General features: G+C 45.6%; 1 protein-coding gene across 7 annotated transcripts in view; it reads left to right on the forward strand.

Moving 5' to 3' along the window:
* NFAT5 (nuclear factor of activated T cells 5) overlaps positions 1 to 22,317 on the forward strand; it is a 58,583-nt gene continuing 36,266 nt past the window's right edge. For 2 of the 7 annotated variants that reach the window (XM_065640619.1, XM_065640620.1), the window contains exons 1-2: positions 1 to 303; positions 19,957 to 20,082. In XM_065640619.1, the coding sequence (XP_065496691.1) occupies positions 231 to 303; positions 19,957 to 20,082 (199 nt within the window). In that variant the 5' untranslated portion in view covers positions 1 to 230. Of the gene's footprint in view, positions 304 to 19,956; positions 20,083 to 22,317 lie in introns of those variants that run through there. The other 5 variants (XM_065640621.1, XM_065640623.1, XM_065640622.1 and 2 more) reach the window with 3 other exon arrangements.

The following is a 22,317-nucleotide window of genomic DNA, read 5'->3' on the forward strand; positions in this document are numbered from 1 at the left end:
GGCAGCAGCCGGTGCCTGTCAGCGGCGGCGGGTGGCGGTGCCCGGTGCCTGCGGCGAGTGGAGCCCCCGGCCTGGCCCGACCCGGCCCGATTCGCGGCCCCGACGTGCGGAGCGCCGCGCTCTCGCCTGCCGGTGTCTCCCCTCCGCACCCCGGGGCCTCAGCGCCCCCCTCCCGGCCCGGCCCCCTCCTCCCGCCGCCCCCCTCGCCCCTGCTGGGCCGCGGAGCTGCGATGCCCTCGGACTTCATCTCTCTGCTCAGCGCCGACCTCGACCTCGAGTCCCCCAAGTCCCTCTACTCCAAGGGTGAGTGTGGCACCGGGCCGGGGAGGCGGGGCCGCGGGGGCCGCTGGGCCCGCGCCGTTAACCGTCGCTGAGGGCCGGCCCTGCCGCCGGGGCCCGCGCCCCGGGCCGCCCCCCCCGCCCCGCTCCTCCCGGCGCCGGCGGGAGCTTCGCGCGGCCCGAGGGCCCCCCCTCCCCCGCCGGGATGCTCGGGGCCGCCCCGCCGCGAGGGGCCCCGCGGCCGCGCTGGGGCCGAGCCCGGCGGCTCCCCCGGCCGCATTCCTGGCCCGGCCGCCGCGGCCTCAAGAATGTGTCCCGACAGGTTCCTGCGTTCAGGGCCCGGCGGCGGCCCCCGCGGGAGCGGCTCCGCGGCGGGGGGCTGCCCGGCCCCGCGGGCTCCTGCCCCGCTCCTGCCCTGCCGCTGCCGGCAGTGCGGCCGCGGCCCCGCTCGCCGCGCCGCTCCGGGCGCATCCGCGGGGATGCGGCCGAGCCCGCTGGGGCCGGCGCAGCCCGGGGGGCGCGGGCGCTCCGGCCTGGACTTGGGAGCGCGAAGTAGCGGGCGCGGCGAGCACGGCCGGGTCGGGATTGCCCCGAAGCTGCTGCTTAAGTTTGTCGGAAAAGGGTTTCAGTGGAACAAGCGGCCTCGGAGAGAACGTGGACGGTCTGATTTGGGTTAGAAACGGGTAAAGAACCCGAGAAGCGGAGGGCCGGTGTCCAGCACGGGTTACGGTACCTGGCAGTTCAGGCCGTCTCGGGGCGTTAACTCCATCCATGGGGGTCTGGGGGTAAAACGGCATCCTTGGGGGAAACCGAGAGTTGTAAACGAATGGAACACCTATCTTCGTGGTATCTGAGTTTTAGTTTTGACAAGCGCATGGTAATGAGGTGATGTATGGTAGGACAAATGTTACATGCTACACAAGTTCTTAACTCGTTTTCTCATATTTAAAAGGCTTGCAAGTCCCTCGTAGTAGCTCATTGAGCATACCTGCCCACGGTGCAACGGGGTGGGGAGCAACTTTGGGGATATATGACAACAGCAACGTAAAGCCTTCTATTACTCTGAAGGAAGGGAGCTAAAAAGAGTTTAATGTTGTTACAGGAAAGAATAAACTTTTTTAGAATTTTTGGAACTAATTGTAATATGTTCACTAACTCTTGAGTTGGGTGTCGTTAGTGCCAAAGCTAAAACAAATAAAAAAACTTCAACGAGTCAAAGCACATCTTTAAAGCCCTCAAACTGCCCAGAGTCATTGGCTCACTGTTTGGGGATCTTAAAGTTATCACCAGTGCATAAGAGTTTGCAGTTTGTTTAAAAGCTGTTCCAGGGGTTTACGGCTCTCCTGTTCTCTAACACTGTGTGCTCCATTTGGTTTCAGTCCTAGTGAGGGCAACAGAAGGGAAAGAGTATTTTGAAACAGGGCAGTTCTAATTAAAAAATACAGGTGATAAAACCCCAGCAAAATTATCCTTTAGCGTACTGGAAAGCTGAGTAGCGTGCACTGTTAAAGTAATTTGTAAAACATTTAAAATAAAGAGGTTGCATGTAAGTTGCAAAATTTCTTCAAGGACTCGTGCTTAATTACGCAGAACTTGTGAACTCACCCACCTTACTGAGAATTTTTTATATTTAATGGAATGGTTGAGTGTCTGTTTAGGGTGGGAAAATTATCTCGGACTGATTAATCGAGAGTGTACTTTTTCTTCTGGTGGCGTTGATGTGGGTTCAGGGCTAGAAAAGATCCAGAGAAGGATGTTTGATGCTCAGTAGTGGCCATAATGAGCTGCTTGATCCAAACAAATGGCATACGATAGAGGTGTATAAAGCAGTGAATGGTTATAAAGAGGTTAAAGCAAGGTTTGCTTTTCCTGTTTTGTCATAATGAAAGATCAAGGAGATGTTAAGTTGAAATGGAAAATTAAATTAAAATTGAGAACAAATGAATATACTTTTCCAGAATAATGAAGTGATCCTGTTTGCTGTGAGGTGTGTTGGTATTGGTACAATTTTTAGCTGGATGTAGGAAAAGATACTAGTGCTTATCTGATTAATCAGAATATACTTTGGCGTGTGCCTTTTTTTCTCTTTTTTTTTTTTTTTTTCCCTAGATAGATATGGATAAATTTATCCTGTGGAGAGATGCTGTGAGTATGAATACAAGTGATGAGATAAAGGGAAAGGTCTGAACACAGTGAGAAAGCCACAAATATGCATTTGTGATGAGGGTGTGTTAGGAGCTGTAGTTTCTCCTAAGTGCTTTCCTTTCTGGAGCGACCTGCCCACGGGTCGGGATCCAGCCCGCAGGTCGAACCGGGGCCAGGAACGTCTCCTGCGCATCGTGTTCCCATGCACGCCGGGGCAGCCGTGGGTTAGTGATCGGCTTGTGGAGGTTTGTCGATGGTGATCACTGCGGGGTTTTGGAAATATAAAGAGTACGAGAGTAAGAGAAGCTGGAAGATTGGGGTGGTTTTCTAACATACAAACTTTAGTTTACTGAAAGTAGAAGATTAGTAGTGTACTGATTAAAATGTACTTGCCTGCTCTTAAAAGTGAGTTTACTTGAAAACCCAGTGAGTTGAGATGTAGCTTATGCTGGTGCTATTTTTTATGGCATAGTTTGTCCCATTCCCTGGACAGATGGAGTTATGTGCTAAAGTTTTGGCTTGCTTGGCCATTTTGGTTAAGGTTTTTGTTCATATTCCTGTAAAAACATTCAGCAAAACTTCTGAAGGCATGCAGACCTAAGGTGAAACGGCAAGATGGACAAAGAGAGAGTCGTTCATTTAAAACTTGATCTGATAAGTCATTTGAGTTATTTCTTTCCATTTATGCATACCTGGGGAAAGAGAATATTTTTCTTTGGGTATCTAAGTACTTCCAGTTTGTACTCCTGTAGATGTGATCTCCTGAGCAGTTCCAAGCAACAGGAATTCCCACTTGCCCAGTTCAAGCAGCCTCGTCCCCCGTCTTTTCCTCATTTCTCTGTTCTTGCCAGACCTTCTGTGGCCACGCTGCGAACCGGGTTGGGGATCGCGTTAAAATCAACTCAGCTGTTCCCTTATTCCTTCCCAGCTGCCACCCCAGCAACCAAAAGGAAGAGGGGAGGAGAAGTGTTGGTTTGTAACAGGTGAGGATCCTGCGAGCGGCTGGTGCTGACTCGAGGCAGGGCCGTGTGGGAACGTGGGACTGTTCAGCAGCAGCGCCAGCTTAAATTGCCTTGAAATGGTAGTGAAACTGTAGGCAAGCGGCAGGGCTGTGCAATACGACTGGTTAGAGCTCTTAAAAAGAACAGAAATGCAAAACGTTGAGTCCAAGGCCGGTTGCTGTGGAGCTCATCCCCACAGCTCCTGGGGAATGGGCTTGGGCTAAGAACTATGCCCCATCGTTTTATGTATAATCAATATTTTGAAAACGTATATGCTTTGTAACCATGGCAGAAGGATAGTATGTCCTAGTAAGAAGCTAATAGAGATATAAAAAAGTTTGCCTTTTTGAATGCTGAAGATGTTTAGAATGTAATAGTTTTAATTCCCATCTTTACGTAACATGCTGTCCTTTTTGAAATAAAACAACCCAAATGTGCATACAAATTAGTCATGTAGTAGAAAAATCACTGGAGCATAAAACCTAAAACCTTGAGGCTAGTTGTTCTGCGGTGGAATATCATATGGAACATTCAAATATAGCAAAGTTGGCTCTTCCTCGTAAACAGGCAGAGGTGAAAACCTGTAATTAAAACAGTTTATCAAATGTCAGGTACTAAATCTGAGCTGATTAAATGTGTGGTTAATTTAGCTGATAGATTCATTTTTAACAATTAAGAAGTAATGTATGTACACTAGTAAAGTTGCATTTTTGGATGGCAAAAAGCATGATGAAAACTTTTTATTCATATATTCCTTCCCCATCTCTGATTTTGCTTTACATAGCTGAGTAACTGTAAAACTGAGAGTCTTTCTGGAACTTGGAAGGTACTAGAAAAATGTTAGTAGACTCTTAAATAGTTCTTTTGCCCTAAAAATGTCATATAGTCAAAACACTGTTTTCATCCATGCTTAAATGTTAACTGACGGTAATCTACTTGTGTTCAACTGCAAACTGTTGATACAACACGTGGTTTTTGGTGATTTTTTTTTTTTTTCCCCCATGAGAATTTTTTTCTTCCCATGATCCAAAGGATAACTCTATGAGACAGTGACTGAGTTATCAAAGAGGGATGGAACAGATGCTTTGTAAAAATAGGAAGAGCCTGCATTTTGTTTAGAACTTTAGAACTAGTACTAGCAGTTTTTAGGATCAGAAATAATACTTGGCTCCCTTTTGTAGCTGCAGGAGGTGCCGTGCTGGACAGGAGGCGCTGGGCGCTCCGGGGGGGCTGCACCCACCGCTGTCCTGGCATGTCTGACTGAAGGCAAATGGGACGAGTCTACCGAAGTTTCCTAAATTCTGTGCCAGCCTTGTAAATGTCCTTTTCTGCTTTGAATCTTACTTGTTTATTGGCTTTACAAACAAAACTATAGAATATGTTGCTGCAGGATGATTCTGTGTGGTGCTGGGGGTAGGATTCTGAATTCACAGCTTTCCACGCTGTAATTTGAATATTGCAGGGCCAGAGCTGTTCAAACAGACCCTTTTCCCTGCCGACTGTTCTCACCCGTGGACTGTTCTCTGAATTGTGCCAGCACAATTGTTTTTTGTGGCTGCAAGATAAACGGGATTTGGAAACCAATCTAGAATGAGTCTGTTGTACTTCTGATAAGATTTTCTAACATTGTTCTGCTCCCCGGTCTGGTTTAGTGCGCAGCTGCATGGGTAGTGTCAAGACAAGAAGGGAGTGTTGAGGATTGGGATTAAATGGAGGCAGCAGATGAGGCAGAACTGCTCACCTGGCTCTGCGGGGAAAGAAACCCTCCTCTGGACGTGCTTTCTGCTGTGTTCGCTGGGCCGGTGCCGCTGTGCTGGGCCTGGGAAAGCCAGACGTGCTGCCTGGGCTGGAGCTGGGGACCCAGGGCTGGAGCTGGGGACAGCGGGGGACACCCCGCGCCCCAGGGATGGAGGAAGGCGAGACTGTTCCTGCCTCTGCTGCTCTGCTGCCTGTTTGCGGCTGCTGTAAATGTGGGGTGTGGATCAAGGAGTAGGGGAAATTAAGAGGAATTAAGTAAGCTTTTTCTTTAGTTCTAAGACTAGTTGGATTTTTCTCAGAGTCAATTTTATGTGGTGTTTTTTTAAATCCTTCTACAAAAGTTGTAGATTTTTTTTTCTATTAAGAGAATCTCCATATATTGCTCAATTCTCTCATCCCATGGAAGGATTTGAACATTGAGATGAGAGGCTTGAATTTGACTCAATTTAGTGAGATCTCAGTGTGAGCACAGCCAGTGTTGCAGCGACTCCCTTCAGGGTCTCTTGACTAAAAATGATTATCGGCCTGGAGCTTTGATCTGATTTTTGCACCAATACACAGATTACTTAGTTTTGTGTGGAAATGTACTTGAGCTGGAGAAAAGGAAGAAGGAATGCTCTTTTTTTGTACAAAAAGGCAATGACCTGAACTCATCTTGGAGTTTAGACGTGCTGGTAAATCCCCGGAGGAATTGATGAGTGGCCAAAGTGCAGGTGAAGGAGGGGATGTGGTCAGGTCTCTGCAGTTTATCACGGTTGTTATCTTCTTTATGTTTATGTAAAGAGCAAATGAGGTTGAATATTCAGACAAGTTTTGGCTTTCTCGTCAGCAAGTACGGCAATTATTTTGGGGGCTGGCTGACATGAACTCTCAGATCTAACTTTGCACTGTGTTGTAATAGCAGATTCTAATAGGCACATAGTAAAATCTTAAGTAACCGCAGTTTCCAAAAGCATGAGGCGCTTTAGCAGGGGTTGAAATGCAAATGCTCAGCATCAGTGACGTTAGGTTATTGACTTGTGCAGTTCGGAGTGGTCTGTGTGGTGAATTATCACCGTGCCAGACCAAGAGGAATGTTTTCACAATTTATGTAAATACACTCTGAAGAATCATTCTCCAGTTCCCTTGATTACTTGTCCTTCCAGCAGTTGGAAAGGTTCGACAGTTGCTTTGTAAATTATTAGAAAGAATTTTGGGTCGCAAAGCTTATCAAACTAATGCAATATGCCCAAGTAATGCAAAATGTTGGTACCGAAAGCAGATTTGAGTTGCGTTGAAGTTCAGGCTGTCGGGCAGACAAAGGGAAGATGGATCACACGTCCCATTAATGCCCTGACAAGGTGACACATATAGGAAAGAGGTTTAGAGACAGTAATAAAGTTTTCAAATGTTGGAGTTCCAGTCCTGTTCAGAAAAAACTGACATTACAAGCCAGTTGTTTCAGTCCCTCATTGTCTAGAGGCCTGTTTTAGTGGTGGTGGTGGTTGGTGGTTTGGTTTTTTTGTTTTTGGTGTGGATTCACTCAGCAGAAGAATCTGTGAGTTTTGATAGTAGCGCTACGGGGTGATTGGAAAATAATGAACTACAGAGTTCAGTAGCTTCTATTAACTGTGACAGTTTCTGATTCCTGTGCACAGGGGAACAGGACCTGCTAATGTGGCTCTAACTGGTAGTGGCCACACAAGCCGCTTTGCAAAGCGAGGCAGGGGGATGTGAGCTGGGACCATCTCCCCCGTTAAACGACGTTCCGCTCCCTCGGCGCGTGTCCTCGGGGAGCGGTGGTGGCTGCGGTGGCTCCGTCCCGTGGCAGAGCTTGCGCCGAGCAGCACTGCACATGGTATGTTTGAGTAACACGAGTCCCACTAACGACGTGTTTCCCAATTCAGGACTGTACCTTTGCAGTCAGGTTCCTTTGTATGTACACGTGGATATGCTTAACTATTTGGGGTATAACAGGAGTACCTAGGATCTTATTCAGTTCTTTTTTGACTCTTGATTAGTTTTTTGCATTCAGCGAGGAATTCCACAGTCCAGTTGTATACTCTGTGAAGAAATATTTCTTGTCTTCCATTTTAAGTTCACTCTCTCTTCAGTTCAGTATTAGGACTGAAGAGGTTTTCTAGTTTAAAATATTTGAGTATGTTTTTGTATCTTAGGGGGGAAAAAAAAGTGGCTTAGCTTCGAATATGTATTCCTATTAAAGCAGATGTACTGAGGAACTTAGAATTACAGTTTCTAATAGTCTTGGTTATATCTCGTAAGTAAATAGACCCCAGGAGTCTTATTCAGGTTAAACTTCCGAGCACCGCGGGATGTCCCGGCCGAGCGGGCGGTGGGAGAGGAGCAGGGGAGTGTTTTGGGAGGCAGTGCCAGGGCCCGTCACACACTCGCTGTGCTTGGCAGGGCCCTCTGGAGATCATCTAAGCCAAGCCTGGCCAAGCCGTGCCAGCTAGACCCGCTGGCCTGGGACCACGGCCAGGTGGGTCCTGCCCGTCCCCACGGGTGGAGACTCCGCAACCTGCCTGACCAGCCTGTACCAGCGTTTGGCTCCCTTCGTGGGTAAGATAATTAAGATGGAATTTAAAGTGTTTTAATTTGTGCTCATTGCCTCTTGTCCTGTCCTTCAGCATCGCTGAGAAAAGCTTCTTGTTCCCTCATCTCCTGAGCTCCCTCCTCTCCAAGCTGAACAGCCCCAGCCCTCTCAGCCCCTCCCTGCGTAGAAGATGCTCCAGGCCCCTCATCTTTGTGGCCCTACGTGCCTGTCAGTTGGTGGGTTCTGAACAGCTTTTACAATTGTCGCCATGTTTGCGGGTTTTCACATCAGAAATTCTCGCGTCTAGTGTTACGTTGCAGTCATTTTCTTATTGGGGCACTAAGTCAGATTTTTCCTTTTGAATATAGCTGTTTATTTTCCTGAATTCTGTAGGAAATGTAGCCTGAGATTTTTGTATTCTGCTATCAGTTTTGCTGAGGATATCTACCAGGTTCAGAACCTGTGGGGAGATGTGACTGCCACATTGCCCCTTTCAGAAAGGGGATCACACTTGTTTATCAAGTGTGTTCTTTGAAAACCACTTTGTGGGCATTCCTGGAGTTCTGTGCTCAGGCACACAGTCTTAAACTCTTCCCTGCATTTGTTAGTAATAAAGAACTTCCATCATCTCTTGTCTGTAAGTATATATCTGTGAGTGTGATCAGTGCCCGTCCTTAGCCTGTGTGCAGATTTCATTTGGGAGTAAATCTTATTTTGTTTTTCTTCTAGGACATCTGAATTCTAGAAAGGGCTATCTGCCTCACCCTGAAACTTGAACTGCACCTTGAATGGGGTTGCTCTTTAATCAGATGGGGAAATCATTTGGTTTCTTATTTTGTGGCCTGAAAGGATTCAGTTTAAGCTCCAGGAATTCAGTTCCTTGCTGCCACTTAAGTAAAAAAGGTGCTTTTGGAGGTGTGGTAGCAAGGAAGGGATTGTATTGTTTAGAGTAAATTTAAGTACTCCTTGCCATGCAGGTATTTCAATACATTAATACAATAGCAGAAGAATTAATTTGGGAACATTACTGCCTGTCTGCACCTGAGCCAAGGAATTTAAAGGCTTTATTTTTACTGAATTCACTTTTTAGACATAAAGGTAACTGAAGTACTCTGGGTGTTTGAAACAAACGATCTCTGTAGTGGGATACCGGTTATCTGTTGAAGAAACTCAGAGTACAACTTTTTTTTCCCGCTTAGAGGTCCCATAAGGAAAGACAAATTAATCAAGCTGAAGAGGTCTTTGAGTCTGCCAGCATATGACTTTTGAGAAGCTGCTCATGTGTGGGGGATAGTCCTGGACGAGGGATGTTGGAATCCCCAGAAGCTTTTGACAGGCACACTGTGTCCGTCCAGATTTGGTCTGTACACCATTTGATTGTGGAAACAATTGAGGGATGTTTTAGGTGGTAAAAGGATAAATGGTTTCAGCAGCTGTTAGATTTATAGAGGATATGTCTGTTCAGGGAAGCCTGTGGGCTGGGGAGTTAGTCTGTAGCTGATTGTGAGAATTTGGAAGATATCGTAATAGAAATACTCTCTAAACTTATTGGTTCCTGTAAACATTTCTATATAGTTTGCTCCTATCAGAGAAAAGATACAGGCTAATCAATATTTAATTTGATTTTTTTACAACCATCCTCAAGTTTTATATAACTCTCAGCTCCCGAGCAGTTACACCACTGATTCTTCCGCTGCTGTTGTCCCTCTGGTTCCGTTGGAGGTGTAGCTGTGTAGTACAGAAAGGGATCTCATCTCTGATCCCCGTTTTGCTGTTAGATGCTTGGCTTAGGTTCCCACTTGTCTCCCAAGAGTCATGTGCAAACATACTTGGAGAAGAACTTGCTTTAGAGTTTCAAACTGTGTTTTTACAGACAACTTGCATCTTTATTCCTTGCAGAATCCCTTCCAGGTGCGGTGTGTGTCCCAGAGGTGTGCCCGGCGCTGAGCAGGTACCGCAGCAGCCGCATCTCTCGCTGCGTGCGTTGGGAAGAACCAGGGGCTGGGATGTGGAGCCTGAGCTGCAGCCGTAGCATAAATATTTCTCAGTTTTGGGGATGACTAAAGGAAATACCTTTCAATGTCAGTATCTGAGTGGACTGAGCTGAGGGAGGTGTGAAGATGGTTTGTGGGCTCAAGACACAAGACATCATGCTGGGAGTTGCTGGGACATGTCAAGTCTCGTGAGCGGAGCCTCTGCACCCAGGTCTATAATAAAATACTGAATCTGCGAGGTTGAAATGTATTGCAAGTCGGTCTGAATACCTGCACGCTTTTATTCTTCAAGGTCAGATATTGTGGTATAGCCTCAAAAGAAAAAGGTGCGTTACATTTGTTGTTGCTGGTATTGGATTGGTTGTTCTACAGTAAATGTGAGAGATGGAGATCATTGGAAATGTGAGATCATTGGAAAAAACTTTACAAACCTGAAAAGGCTGAGAAACGTTGTTCTGAGGCAATAGTAACAGGTCAGGTGGGCTTTGGTGTCTCTGAATGCGGGCGGCGTGGTGCCCCCATGGAACGAGCAGAACTGGCTGGAGCACCCGATCACCTCTGTGCTTCTGCTGAACTTTGATTTTGGAACAATAGCGATGTTTTAAAGTGGTTAATAAATAGCTATTATTAATATTCTTTGGTCATGCTGTATTTGGGTTTCTTTGAGTGTTTGAGAACAGAAGTCTTTGTAGTGACAGAGTGTGAAGATGGGGAGAAAACCAACTATCCTTAAAATTCAGTTTAGTATGGAATCACAAATAAATAAATGCCACTGTTGTAACAACTGTATATAACAGTGTTATGGCAAAATGAGCTTGTTTAAATTCCGTAATTGACTTTTTATACCTATTGTATTTGGATTCTTTCCAGACATAAGCTTGGCTCGGTTTCCTGCCTGCTGGAAGATTAAAACATGGCCACATTAGATTTATTTCCTTTTTAATTCTTCACCTATTTTGAACAGGTTTTTTGTTTGTTTGTTTTTAATTTGTTTTTTTCCTCCCATTTTGGGTTATGTGCATCTCTAAATACCACTTGTGTAGTAAAGCCTTTCAAATATGCTGCCGAAGGGTTTACCAGTTTAGCAGAGCGGTACCCTGGTCTGTTCATGTATGGGCAGATCTGTCAGCCCTTACTCGCTCTGCCCTGCCCACTGTAGTATTTTAGTAGTATCTCTTGAGTTCTTGGGGGTTTGTTTGGAGTTCACAACTGCATGGCTTAGACTCTTACTGGTCCATTTCTTGAAGTGACAAATACTAAACGATGTTGTTCTCTCGTTTGGAGATGTGTAAAGTTGGATGCAAACAAGACACAGGATTTATACTGTCCGTCTACATTTATAAACGTACTCTTAGAGCTGTGAATGGGGCTGGCTGAACCACAGCCAGGAAAGCTTTATTTGATATTTGGATGAACGCCATAGATGGAGTTCAGCTAACACATGCCTTTGTCAGTTGTTGAAATTCAACTTTAAAAGGATTAATTTCTCAACCCTACCCTGCTGTGCAGAATCCTGAATATTGAGATTAACGGCTTTTCTGAAGGTTAGTGGAATACTGTAGTATCTGATCAGTTACGAATTGCTTGTGAAATTACCTTTTCAGTACTAGCATTTGTGGTACTAATACTAGTGCTTCAAATAATGCAAGAAACAACTTTTAGCTTTCACTAAGTACAAGCAATAATGGTATTACAGGTGTGATAAAATTTTAATGACTTTGGTTCATAATATATTCCTGACCATATTTCTTTAAGACAGAAGTGTCTGTCTGTCAGCAAACTCTTCTCTCCCTTTCACTAACATACTGTAACGTGCATCTCAGCGTTGGGGTAGGACATTTGCAGGCAAGATTTGGCTGTGACAGTGTCCAGTGCAGCATCATCACCACCAAGGGCTCCGATCCTCTGCTGATTCTTCAGAGCAGAGCTGCACAAACATCGGCTTTTAATCAGAAAGTTTTCTAGTGCAGGCAGAACTGCGGCATCTGCCTTTCCCTGTGTGCTCCTGAATGGTGTTGATTTAGGGTTTGCTGCTTTTGTCTGAAGCCAGAGGGAACTGGAAGGAAGATTTTCTGTTTGGCTGTGTAAAACATCCTTGTATACACTGCAGTTTCTTTGAAAACCTGCCACTGTTGCTGTAGCAGCAATATAGTTGTGCCAGTGCTGACAATAACAGGAGCACTGGTGGGGGGACTCGCTCGCAGTCCTGTCCTCTTTGCCGTGTGCAGACCCTGAACACAGCGTGGCTGGGGAGCGGGGACCAGCGCTCTGGAGGTTCCTCTGCTGCTCCTCAGAGGTGCTGCTGGGCTGGAAGCACCAGCACAATGTCTGGGAACACACCGCGAGTCTTGCCGACATTCCTGCACTTGAGCTGTCTGAAGAATAGTTTTGCAGGTTGTGCACAGGAGCTTCCTCAGAATAGTTAATGCACATGGGAACAGAAGGAATTTCAGGTTACGCTGACAGTTTGAGTCCTGTGTTTAGTCACGTTATTCTGACATGTGCTTGAAGACATGAAATAAAAGCATTGTTTTAGCACGTGTTACCTGGTGGATTGAGCTCTGGGTAAGGGATGCTCAGTTGAGTCCTGGTGCCAGCTGGGGAGCACTCTGAGTTACGTTCTTCCTACTGTTCAGTTTCTGCATTTGCAAAAAAAAGCAGGAGTAATCAGACTGACAACTTTATAAATCTGCATCAAGGCTATTAAGTACTATATTGTGTCCTTTTGCTCAGCTGCGCCAAGTAAAGGCTTTTTCTTGCTCTTTGGCTTTTGCCGTGCAGTTATGCAACAGGTACCTTTCATTCTTGGAACAGTCGCTGCAGTTTATCTGTTCTTATGTGTGCTCAAGTGGGGTCTTCCCTTCTTGCCCTGTTCGTACCCTGAACCCGTCTGCAGGGCTGTGCCCCTCACTGCGCTGCTGAGCAAGCCTGTGTCAAGTCTACTGAAGTTGCAAAGATGGTAGGAAATACAGAAACTGCGATAGTCTGTAATATAAGTCCTCTTTTAACAGATACAGAACAGAAGCTGATTTACCTTTGTTGCCTATTCCTTCCTTCTTGCCAGTCTTTTTTTTGTAACTTGACCATGTAAAATCTCTGCTGTACCTTAAGTAGAGCTGCTGTTGTCTGCAGTTACGGGTGGTTCTCACTTCTGCAGGTGGGAGTGTAGGTCCCCTATGGACTACTCAAAAAAGCCAAACAAATAAACAAAAGGAAGAGGAGGGGGGAACCAAACCAACAAACAAATAAGACCTCAAACAAACAAGCCCCAAACCCCAGTTGACCCGCCCCCGCCTCACTGGAGTAGAAAGTGTTGTAGTGGTCAAAGACTGGTCTGGCCTGTCTCAGTCTGTCTCTGTTCCGATTTGATGCACTGCGCACTCTGTCTTTTTTCCAGTTGCCTTTCTGGGACTCTCAAAGCTTCCTCTGTTGAGCTGCTTACTGAGTGCTCCTTATCCTGCCTTGGCTCCGGTCCGTGTCCCCGCTCTGTCCCTGCGCCAGCCCTATCAGCGTGCCACCTCCTGGGGCTGCGGTTCCTGAAACCTGCCCTGGCTGCCGACGGGCTGTGTCGTTTGCACAGAGGCGTAGGTGTGTATTCGTAGAGTAGCTGTACTACTGTCTCATTTTGCTAATTGAGAGATAAAAAAGCAATACACTGTCTATATTTTCACTGCAGAATTTACTCCAGTGGGTCCTGATGTTACTTTTCCCAGTTCAGCCTCAGCAAAGAGCCGTGACTGCGCCACGTCACGGGGAGGTTCTGCGTTGGTTGTTGTACTTGAGGGTGTCCTGAGGATTCTGAAATGAATCCTCTGTTCTCTGTGCAGTAATAACCAAACTTGTGCAATAAATTCTTTTCCTGGGATCTGCAGGAGAACCTGTTTGCCTCTGGTGGCTGTACGGAGGGCTCATCGGCTGGCTCTTACAGGTTTTTCCTGACAGGTGGAATAGTTCACTGCGAGATATTCCCACACCCCAGCTTTTGTGTACAGAAAAATCCATGAGGGTCACGTGCCGCTAACATTTTGCAAGAAAGCAAGACTTTGCTTAGATGGTGAATGTTCAGAGCAGATGTAACACTCCCCGTTTCCCCCCCACCTCTAAAAACTATTTGTGAACTGAGCTATTGTGCTGGAAACACTGGCATACAGTAAACTCAACTACTAAACTATATTATTTATCATAGACTCTGGACTTCTTTGTAGAACAGAACTTCAGGTTAAACAAACCACAGGGTGGTCTGGCAGATTCAGAGCCCTAGATTTTTCAGGTGTAGAGTAGATCTTGGTTTTTGCATCTCTTACCCACAAAAGTTTTTGAAAGGTACTTGGTTGCATGTATAGTTTTAATAAAATGCAGCTACCTTTGGAATGAGGAGTGACAGTCAGGCCCTTAGCTGACATTTGGAACCTTGATAATACAGGTTTAACCCAAAACTCTGTCTTAACATGAGCTGATCAGCACCATAGAATCTTCATACATGTGTGTGTGGGCATGCAGAACCTGAATTTGGACGCTTAGCTGGGTACGTGGTGGAGCGTGGACACCGTTGTGTTTTCCTTTATAGAGTTGCTTTGATTTGTTGAGCACGTGTGCTCCACTTTTCTCTGCTCCCTCCTGTGTAGCAGAGGCTACTTGCAGGTTCATGTATTTCTAATTGTTTCTTAATCTCAGTTCCATATAAACAACTCTCTTTGCCTGTTTGCTTGCTTGGTTTTTTTAATCAGCTTAGAAGTACATTATTAGAAGAGATTTCTGCTTGGATGCTGCCAGCTGATTAGAAGAGTACACCAAGGTTTTGTGTAATCTCTGGTGTGACTGTCATGTGCTACAGCAAGGAAATGGCTTTGGAAGAAGCAGCCAACTCTGTACGGGTATTAAAACATGTTGAGGAGAGCAGTATCAGTGGGGATCAAGCGGCAGCCATTCCGTGCCGGGAGCTTATTTAAAGACAAGTATTAACTTTGCTGTTGGTCATGAGGTCACAGAAGTGGTGAGGGATTTCCAGGATGTACATACCCTTAAAGGCAGAAGATGCTGGCTGGAGTGGAAAATGCCCCGTCTCTGCTGCTGGCAGCGTGTCTGGTTCTCTCCATCACCCCACAATCGCGTTTGAACAGCAGGGCTGGCCTGACCTCAGAGCCTGCGCTGGGGAGCACAGGGGAGCTGCTGAGGGACCCCCACTTGTAATTCCGTGGGATGGAATACTGCAGCCGTGGGTACTTCATTTACTGTGTTACAGCTAAACAGATTATGTGCAACACTAGCTACTTTGGGGAAACTATTTCTCTTTCCTCCTCCTGTCTTCTGTCCACTTGAAGTGGCAGCACCCATCTCCATTTGAGTGTTGAAGTTGTATTATTAAAAGAGACCTTTTCCTTGGAAGTGGCCAGTGCTCTGACCATGGGAGGTTATCTGAAACTCTGAGATGAGAATTCTCCTTTTTGGTTACGAGGGAGAGCCCTCTCCATGGTGGGAATGCGTGTGCTTTGGAAGAAGCGGGGCTGGCTTTGGGCTGTGTCCAAAGCCGCAGTGACTTCTCACAGAATCTTAGCGCTGCCTTAGCGCTCCCCAAAGGAAGCAGTTGTGTTAAGCTGGGTTCGCTTTGCTTCCATGAGCTTAGCTGCTCTGTTCCTAAGAATAGAATCTAAATAGAACCACAGTTTCCTAGTTAGTAAGGAGGAACTCAGTGTTCCTGGTGTGTTTCTGAAAGGTCCTTTGATACTGTGATGAAGAGGATGGTTTAAAAGTTCAAGTGTAGTATGTTCTGGTGGTGGTGGTGGGGAAAGGCTGCAGTACTCAGGTTTTGCTGTAAGCCCAGCTGCCTTTGACCATCCTGGTTAGTCTGTGTGTAGAAATCTGAAAACATTCCTACAAAAGTCTGTGTGCACTATGGTGAAATGAGTAGAACAGGAGAGAAGGAGCACTTCGAAATTTCAGTTTGGCATCACAACCAACCAGGCTTTTGCACTTTCACTGTAGTATCATCAGATCAGCTTCACCTGCTGTTTCCTACCTTTTGTGAGTTATTTTGCCTCAGTCTTTGCCAGGCCTCTCCTCTCTGTCCCTCCTGTCCCCGGCTGCTGGGACCAATGCAGATACATGTTGACCCAAGGAAGTATTTTTGTGCAGACCGGTGGTAATGCGTGCAGCCCTCTCACAGATAGCTTTTGTGCCCTTCTTTTAATTTCAAGTGAACTGATCTCAGTTGCGCGTTGCATTTTGTCCTCAGTGCGCATCCCTTCCAGCAGCGTTGTGTGTCCGGGTGTGGATCTGCAGGGTCTGGTGCTGCTCCTGTGGTTCTGGAGAAGTGGTGAGTCCCTGGGTGCTGCTGGGCTCCTGCCATGGCCAGTGGGACTGGGACGGTTATTGCTGGGCTCAGCTGCGCTGCTTTTGACGTGTTGCCATAACAAGCAAGTCCGCTACCACGTTACTCGATTATTTTTCAAGAATATTTCAATTTTGAATGTTTTGTGCAGTTTCAAGCAGTACACTAAGTCTTCTCCCCGGATTTACAGTTTTGCCATGTTGGGTATCGACCTCGTGTTTGCTGCTCTGGTCAGTATAGCCACGTGAAATATAATTTTCTGACCTGTCAGTATAACTGGCAGGAAGATCAAAGTTAGAAGCAGCTGATCTCAGATGAGAGATTAGAGGGGCAGGATAATCGGATAAAGGGCAGTTGGAGAAATTTGACACTTCGAGTACTTTTTGTAAATCTGCCTGTCCCCGGGTGTCCCTGATTTCAGCAGTTTGGAAGCCTGGGCTTGTCTGGCTGAGGTGGAACGAGTGTGAGCGGCTCCCGGCTGATCACCAGTGTTTGGTTGTTTTGTTTGTGTGTTGATCTTGTTTGTATTTCATACTAACAGTGACCCTGAAACGCATGTTCCTCTGTTCCTATATGGAGAAAGAAAATCTGTTTCTGCGAGATGTTTGATAAAAATGGAGCTACCTATAGCAAAAAAAGCCCTAAACTTAAGATCAACTAGTGTATTTGTCAAGGGGATTTTAAATCAGCAATACGTTACAAGACACTTAATGCTGTCAGGCAGCTGAAACTTGGCTCGTTGATTCAACGCTTAAAACAGGAATTCTGTCTACATATTTTTTCTTGCTAATTAGGTAGAAATGCATAACGAGACTGAATTTTTATTTCTGCCTTCAAATGTAATACTGCAGTTACGTAACAGCCTTTTTTGTGCATATTTTCCACATGAATAAACATAGAATCATAACAGAACATTTCATATACTCAGTGTGCATGTGTGTGCGCACACGTATGTAAAACCCGGTGATGGGGATGAGCTGATCAATAGGGGAGGGAGCTTTAGCTATTTAAACACTCTATCAGATGTGGAGGGAAACTGTATCCTCTGGGGAAGAAGTAGTTTCCTTGCAACGACTCTAATCTTTCTGGAATTTGTCAGGTTTTGCTTTAATGTTATTTATAGTGCAGCATATATAAACATTGGCCTGTGTTTAGGTGAAAACACAAAGTTTCATTTGAAGTCTGATTTGTGAAGAGCAGGTTTGTTGCAGCAAGCCCTCTTAAAGGTACCCAGGCTATTTCAAATTTCCAGAGATTTGAAATGATAGCGCCTAGTAATCCAGTTCACTAAAGGTTTAGTTTAGCCTGTGAAGCTACTTCTTTTTTGAAGAAAAGCCAGGAGTTGGCGATTTTGGTTTTGTTTTGTTTTTTCTTAAAGTTTGGCTTTGACCTTAAACTTCTGCCATGCGTTCATAGAATCACAGATGGTTTGGGTTGCAGGGCCCTTCCCAGCTCCCGCAGTGCCCCCCCTGCCCTGAGCAGGGACATCTGCACCAGCTCAGGTTGCTCAGAGCCCCGTCCAGCCTGGCCTGGGATGTCTCCAGGGATGGTTCATCCACCACCTCTCTGGCCAACCTGGGCCAGGCTCTCACCACCCTCAGGGGCAACAATTTCTTCCTCATGTCCAGCCTGAATCACCCTCCTTTAGTTTAAAACCATCACCCCTTGTCCTATCATAACAGGCCCTGCTAAAATGTCTGTCCCCATCTTTCTTATGGGCCCCTTTTAAGTCCGGAAAGGCTGCAATAAGGTCTCCCCGGAGCTTCTCTTCTCCAGCCGAACACCCCACCTCTCTCAGCCTGTCCTCCCAGCAGAGCTGCTCCAGCCTCCGATCAGTTCTGTGGCTCCTCTGGCCCCTCTCCAGCAGGTCCAGCTCTTCCCCAGGCTGTTTTAATCCTGTAGTTCTGGTCTCTTTTCCTCCTCGCGTGTTACCCTGTAGAGCTCCCATGTTTTTCCTTACTCCTGTTTGGGGTTTTCTTATGTCGTATTTCTGGGAAAAACTTAAATTTTAAAAAGGGAACTCATCTTGGAGGGAAATGCTAATACAGCTGTTCCTCAGAGTATAACAGGAGCAAAAATACCAACAAGTGTATACCTGTTCCCTTTGCCTTCCGTACCTTTTAAGATCTTTGGCAAGCACATTTTTTCCCCTGATTGTTCCAAAGAATAAAGCTATGAATTTATGGTTAGTTAACTTGAACTGTCTTGAAATATTTTACTTGTATGTTGTCTCACCATTACAGGTAACCCTTATAGAAAACCTCAGCAGAGAATTTCTGCTTGGCATTTGGATGGGAGCCTCTGGTTGCCAATATTTTGATTATCTGCTTAAATTAAAAGAAAGTTCTGTTTGTCACAGTACTGAAAAGTTAGCGTAACTCTGAAAAGCGGGTGTAACTGAAAGAAAAGAAAATCTTGCATGGGATGGGCAGCCGGTGGCCGGGCAGCAGAGCTCGCTTGGGTTCCGCCTCCCGCCAGCTCGCAGCCGCTCTCCGTGCTGCCTTTGATTTTCTGCGTAACAGACAAGTAGAATCCTGTAAACAGCATGAAACCTTTCTCAGGCTCCTTTTATGCCAATTTGTGGCAGGAGTATTTGCACTCTTACCCAGTGCAGTACCTGTGCTGGTCTGTGGCATAGCCAGCACTTGGTATGTGTTAGATTTTTAATACAGTTATGTGTTGCTGGGTGTGTATGTACCTGTGCATTTGTCTTGAGTAGGATGCATTTATGACAGGGTCTAATGCAGATAAAGCTTTTTAGTTAACAACTTGGGGGGTTTCTAATTTTTACAGAAGAATTGCTGCGCAAATATATTTTACTTCAGGATCAATTGAATATAATTATTGCTTCATAGGGGAAAAAAGAACTTTAAAATTGCACATTGAGTTTTCCATGTCTGTCTCAGGGACCTAAATAATACTTATAAAGGGATTTCATCAAGTTTTGTGCTGTAGAACTGTAGATGCGGTTTAGAGCTGTTTATCCCAGTTATGTACATCTCTGCACGGGGTGTTGGAAATGCTGTGGGTTTGGTGCGTCCCCATGAAGGGCTGTGTTCAGCGCTGCGTGCTGGTGTTACCTTGGAGTAACTGGGGGTACGTTCTCAGTCTCTTGCTAACAGGGCTCTGCCGTCGCCACCCGAGCGCCGGCAGCGACTTGGGTGAACCCCCAGCCGGGATGGAGCAGCCGGTGGAACGCGAGGCTGTGGCTGCTCCGTGTGTCGAGCTGTGCTGGCCAGCGCAGCTTCGCGGCAGGGAAGTCGCAGAACCGTTTGGCAGAGGTGGTGCCGCTGCCCAGCTCTGCCACAGCTGTAGCCAAGAGCTTTCCCTGCAAACCGGGCTGGCGCTGGCCATGCTGCGAGCGGAGCCTGCTGGCTTGGGGGCATCTGCACGAGCTTACAGAAGAGCTTCAGGAGAAAAGAAGTTGCAGAGAAATGGAGATAAGGGATTTTACATAACAAGAATTGACACTTTGGGGAAGACTGTACAATATTGCGCGGATGATGGTACTAAATTAGTCTCTTTTTCTTTGGAAGTCAGTGGCACAGTTGGAATTCAGCGAACAGGTTTGTCTTTAGTTCTCACGTGATCCGCCGTACCTGCTGACAGCCCCTTCATTCCAAATGAGTGCAGTTTCCATGGAAGTTCATAAATTATTTCTTTGTTTGAACAAGTTTGTATACTTTTGTTTCAGTCTCAAGAATATATATCTTAATGTTTTTGTGCTTTGCTTGTTTTCTGAAATAACTTTATTCCATGATGTTAAGATCGCCAAGTACTTAGTGTAGCTTTTTCAGAAGGTCCTGCAAAGGTTGCATTATGGTTCATATCTTCTAGGCAAAAACATTATTTCTTTTCTCTTACAGAACACGCATAAATTGTTGATTATATCCTTTTTGTCTTCCCTCTGTTCGACAGAATCTGTCTATGACCTTCTCCCGAAGGAGCTGCAGTTACCACCTTCCAGAGAAACTTCTGTAGCATCCATGAGCCAGACGAGCGGTGGCGAGGCCGGTTCGCCGCCTCCCGCTGTAGTTGCTGCTGGTAAGAGTTCTCATTTCTTCCCTTGTTTTGCTGAGGGCTGTGGCGCTCTGGCCAACATGAACAGTGCTGGCAAAGTTCCGACTGTAAAAAAGAGCTTGTGGAGAAGTAACAGAGTTCATTCTAGGAGAATTTAGGTAAATTAAAGTAAATTGGGCAGTCCAAATGACAAGGTATTTTGTGCTAATGATTGCTGTATTTCATATATGTATCCTCAAGCAATAAGTTACCTGCTTTGCTCTTCTGTTATTACACAGCGCAGGGCTGTTACCTCCTGGAATGCACTCTTGCTTCAGAGGGAATAAATACCAATTTGGAACTAAGGCACAATGCTGACCGACTGTAAAACGGCGAATTCTAGCTAGGCTAAAAATGGGAGATTACATTTTGGGCCCGAAACTTTTCCCAGACTGTACAGAGGAAGGACGGTCATGAGGAAGCTTAGTACTTAAGCTGCGCTCACACATATCTCTCTATTGGAATGTATTACACAATTCTCAAACACATGAGAATATCAAATATGTTAGGATGACACTTTTATAAACTGATGGATTTAAATTAGTTATTTTTCTAATTGACAGCATATAAAAATGAGGCATGACGGTTTTATCTTTATCTTACTCCCAGTCATGTTTTAGACTTTAGGTTAGAGGCCCTGTCATTGATCTTTATTAAACATAAACAAAATAGAGGATTTAAGGCCAAAATTCTGATTTGTGAGGTTAGCCTTAGTGCTGCTTTGCACCTGGAATTCTTGTCAGTAACTTGTGTACGTTAGTAAATGTTTGTGCAATGAGGAAAAAAACATTATGGACGCATCTTTCTTCATTGGATAAAGGGGTTTTTTGCATAATTTGATCCCCATATTTCTTACAAACTCATGTCCTACTTTCCTAATTGGCCTTAAATTGTTGCTTGAGAAAAACATATATATTTAAGGTGAGGATTCCGATAGCTGCGTTATTTTTTTTTCTATGAGTTCATACACATTAAATATTCGTGTGAGAATGTTTCCCAGATTTGCATGGTGCAGGAATCCTGATCAGAAACCAAAGTGGTTGTAGACTTGTCTGAGAAACTTTCCAGCACTGCTCACCATTCATGTTTTGCCAGACCTCTCTGAGACAGCCTGTGGATTTAACTGTGCACAGTGGAACTTCGGGCATTGAAATAATTTGATGGTTTTATTTATTCTATTTAAAGGATTTGATACTTTTGTATCACTTTATTCAAAAAATAATTTGAGCATGCATTTCTAAAATTGAGTTACTTAATGATTGGTTTGGTTCAAAGACAGCAGCAACCAAATCCTGTAGAAGCACATATCTTAAAAATAAGCGAACAAAAAAAAAATCCCACAAACCCTGTTATACTCTAAATCCACAGATAGATATGAACTGCTAATTACTTCTGTATCTAACAGAAAAGACTTAAAAACTTGAATGGAACTAAATGTCTGTTACCTCCAGGTATTTAGTGTCTGCTAACAGCCAGTCCAGTTCCTTTTAAAAAAACAGAGAGTGTTCGCTGTGTTTGGGTTAAACTGCAGCACAAGTTTCTTGAGTGAAAAGCTTCAAAAAGTAGCGTTGAGATTTTTTGTTAACACTGAAAGGACCTTCTCCTTCAATGAGGAGCACTTGTTCGAGTCAGCGGGCGTAGGTTCACTCAGGCTTAGGCTGGTAGCTGCCCAAAGCCGAGCTTTGCCAGTGCTGGGACTGGGGAACTGCTCTGGGTTCGAGCGGGCAGACACGGCAGAGGCAGCTTCTGTCCACGGCTGGCAGCTTGTGCCGCCGTAAATGGGTTCTTGAGCCGTGGCTTCCGAGCCCTTCCACCCGTGTAGCGACGAGCCAGCCGGGTTTCTGGGTGCTGGTAAAGTCAGGCTCAGAACTACAAAACACAAGCAACTACAGTTAAAAATTGTGTTTAAAAAAAAAAAGCCCGAACCAGGTAGACAATAAACCCCAAGCAGAATACAGGCTAGTTTTGTTTTCATTGCTTCTGTCACTGTCCGCTCCAGCAGGGCCGGAGCAGTGGAGCTGTGTGCGCAGGGTCCGTGCAGCGAGCGCTGCGGGTGCCGCCTGTGCAGGGAGCGCTGCCCCGCGCTTCGCGCCGGCTCAGCCCCAGTGGATAGTACAGGGTCAAATAGTTTTAGTGTAACATCTTAGTGGGGTTTTGTTTGGTTTTATTTGTTTTATTTTTTTCGCCTATCCACCACATCCTTGAAATAAAATACCTACA

Source organism: Caloenas nicobarica, chromosome 9, assembly GCF_036013445.1.
Source record: "Caloenas nicobarica isolate bCalNic1 chromosome 9, bCalNic1.hap1, whole genome shotgun sequence".
NCBI lineage: Eukaryota > Metazoa > Chordata > Aves > Columbiformes > Columbidae > Caloenas > Caloenas nicobarica.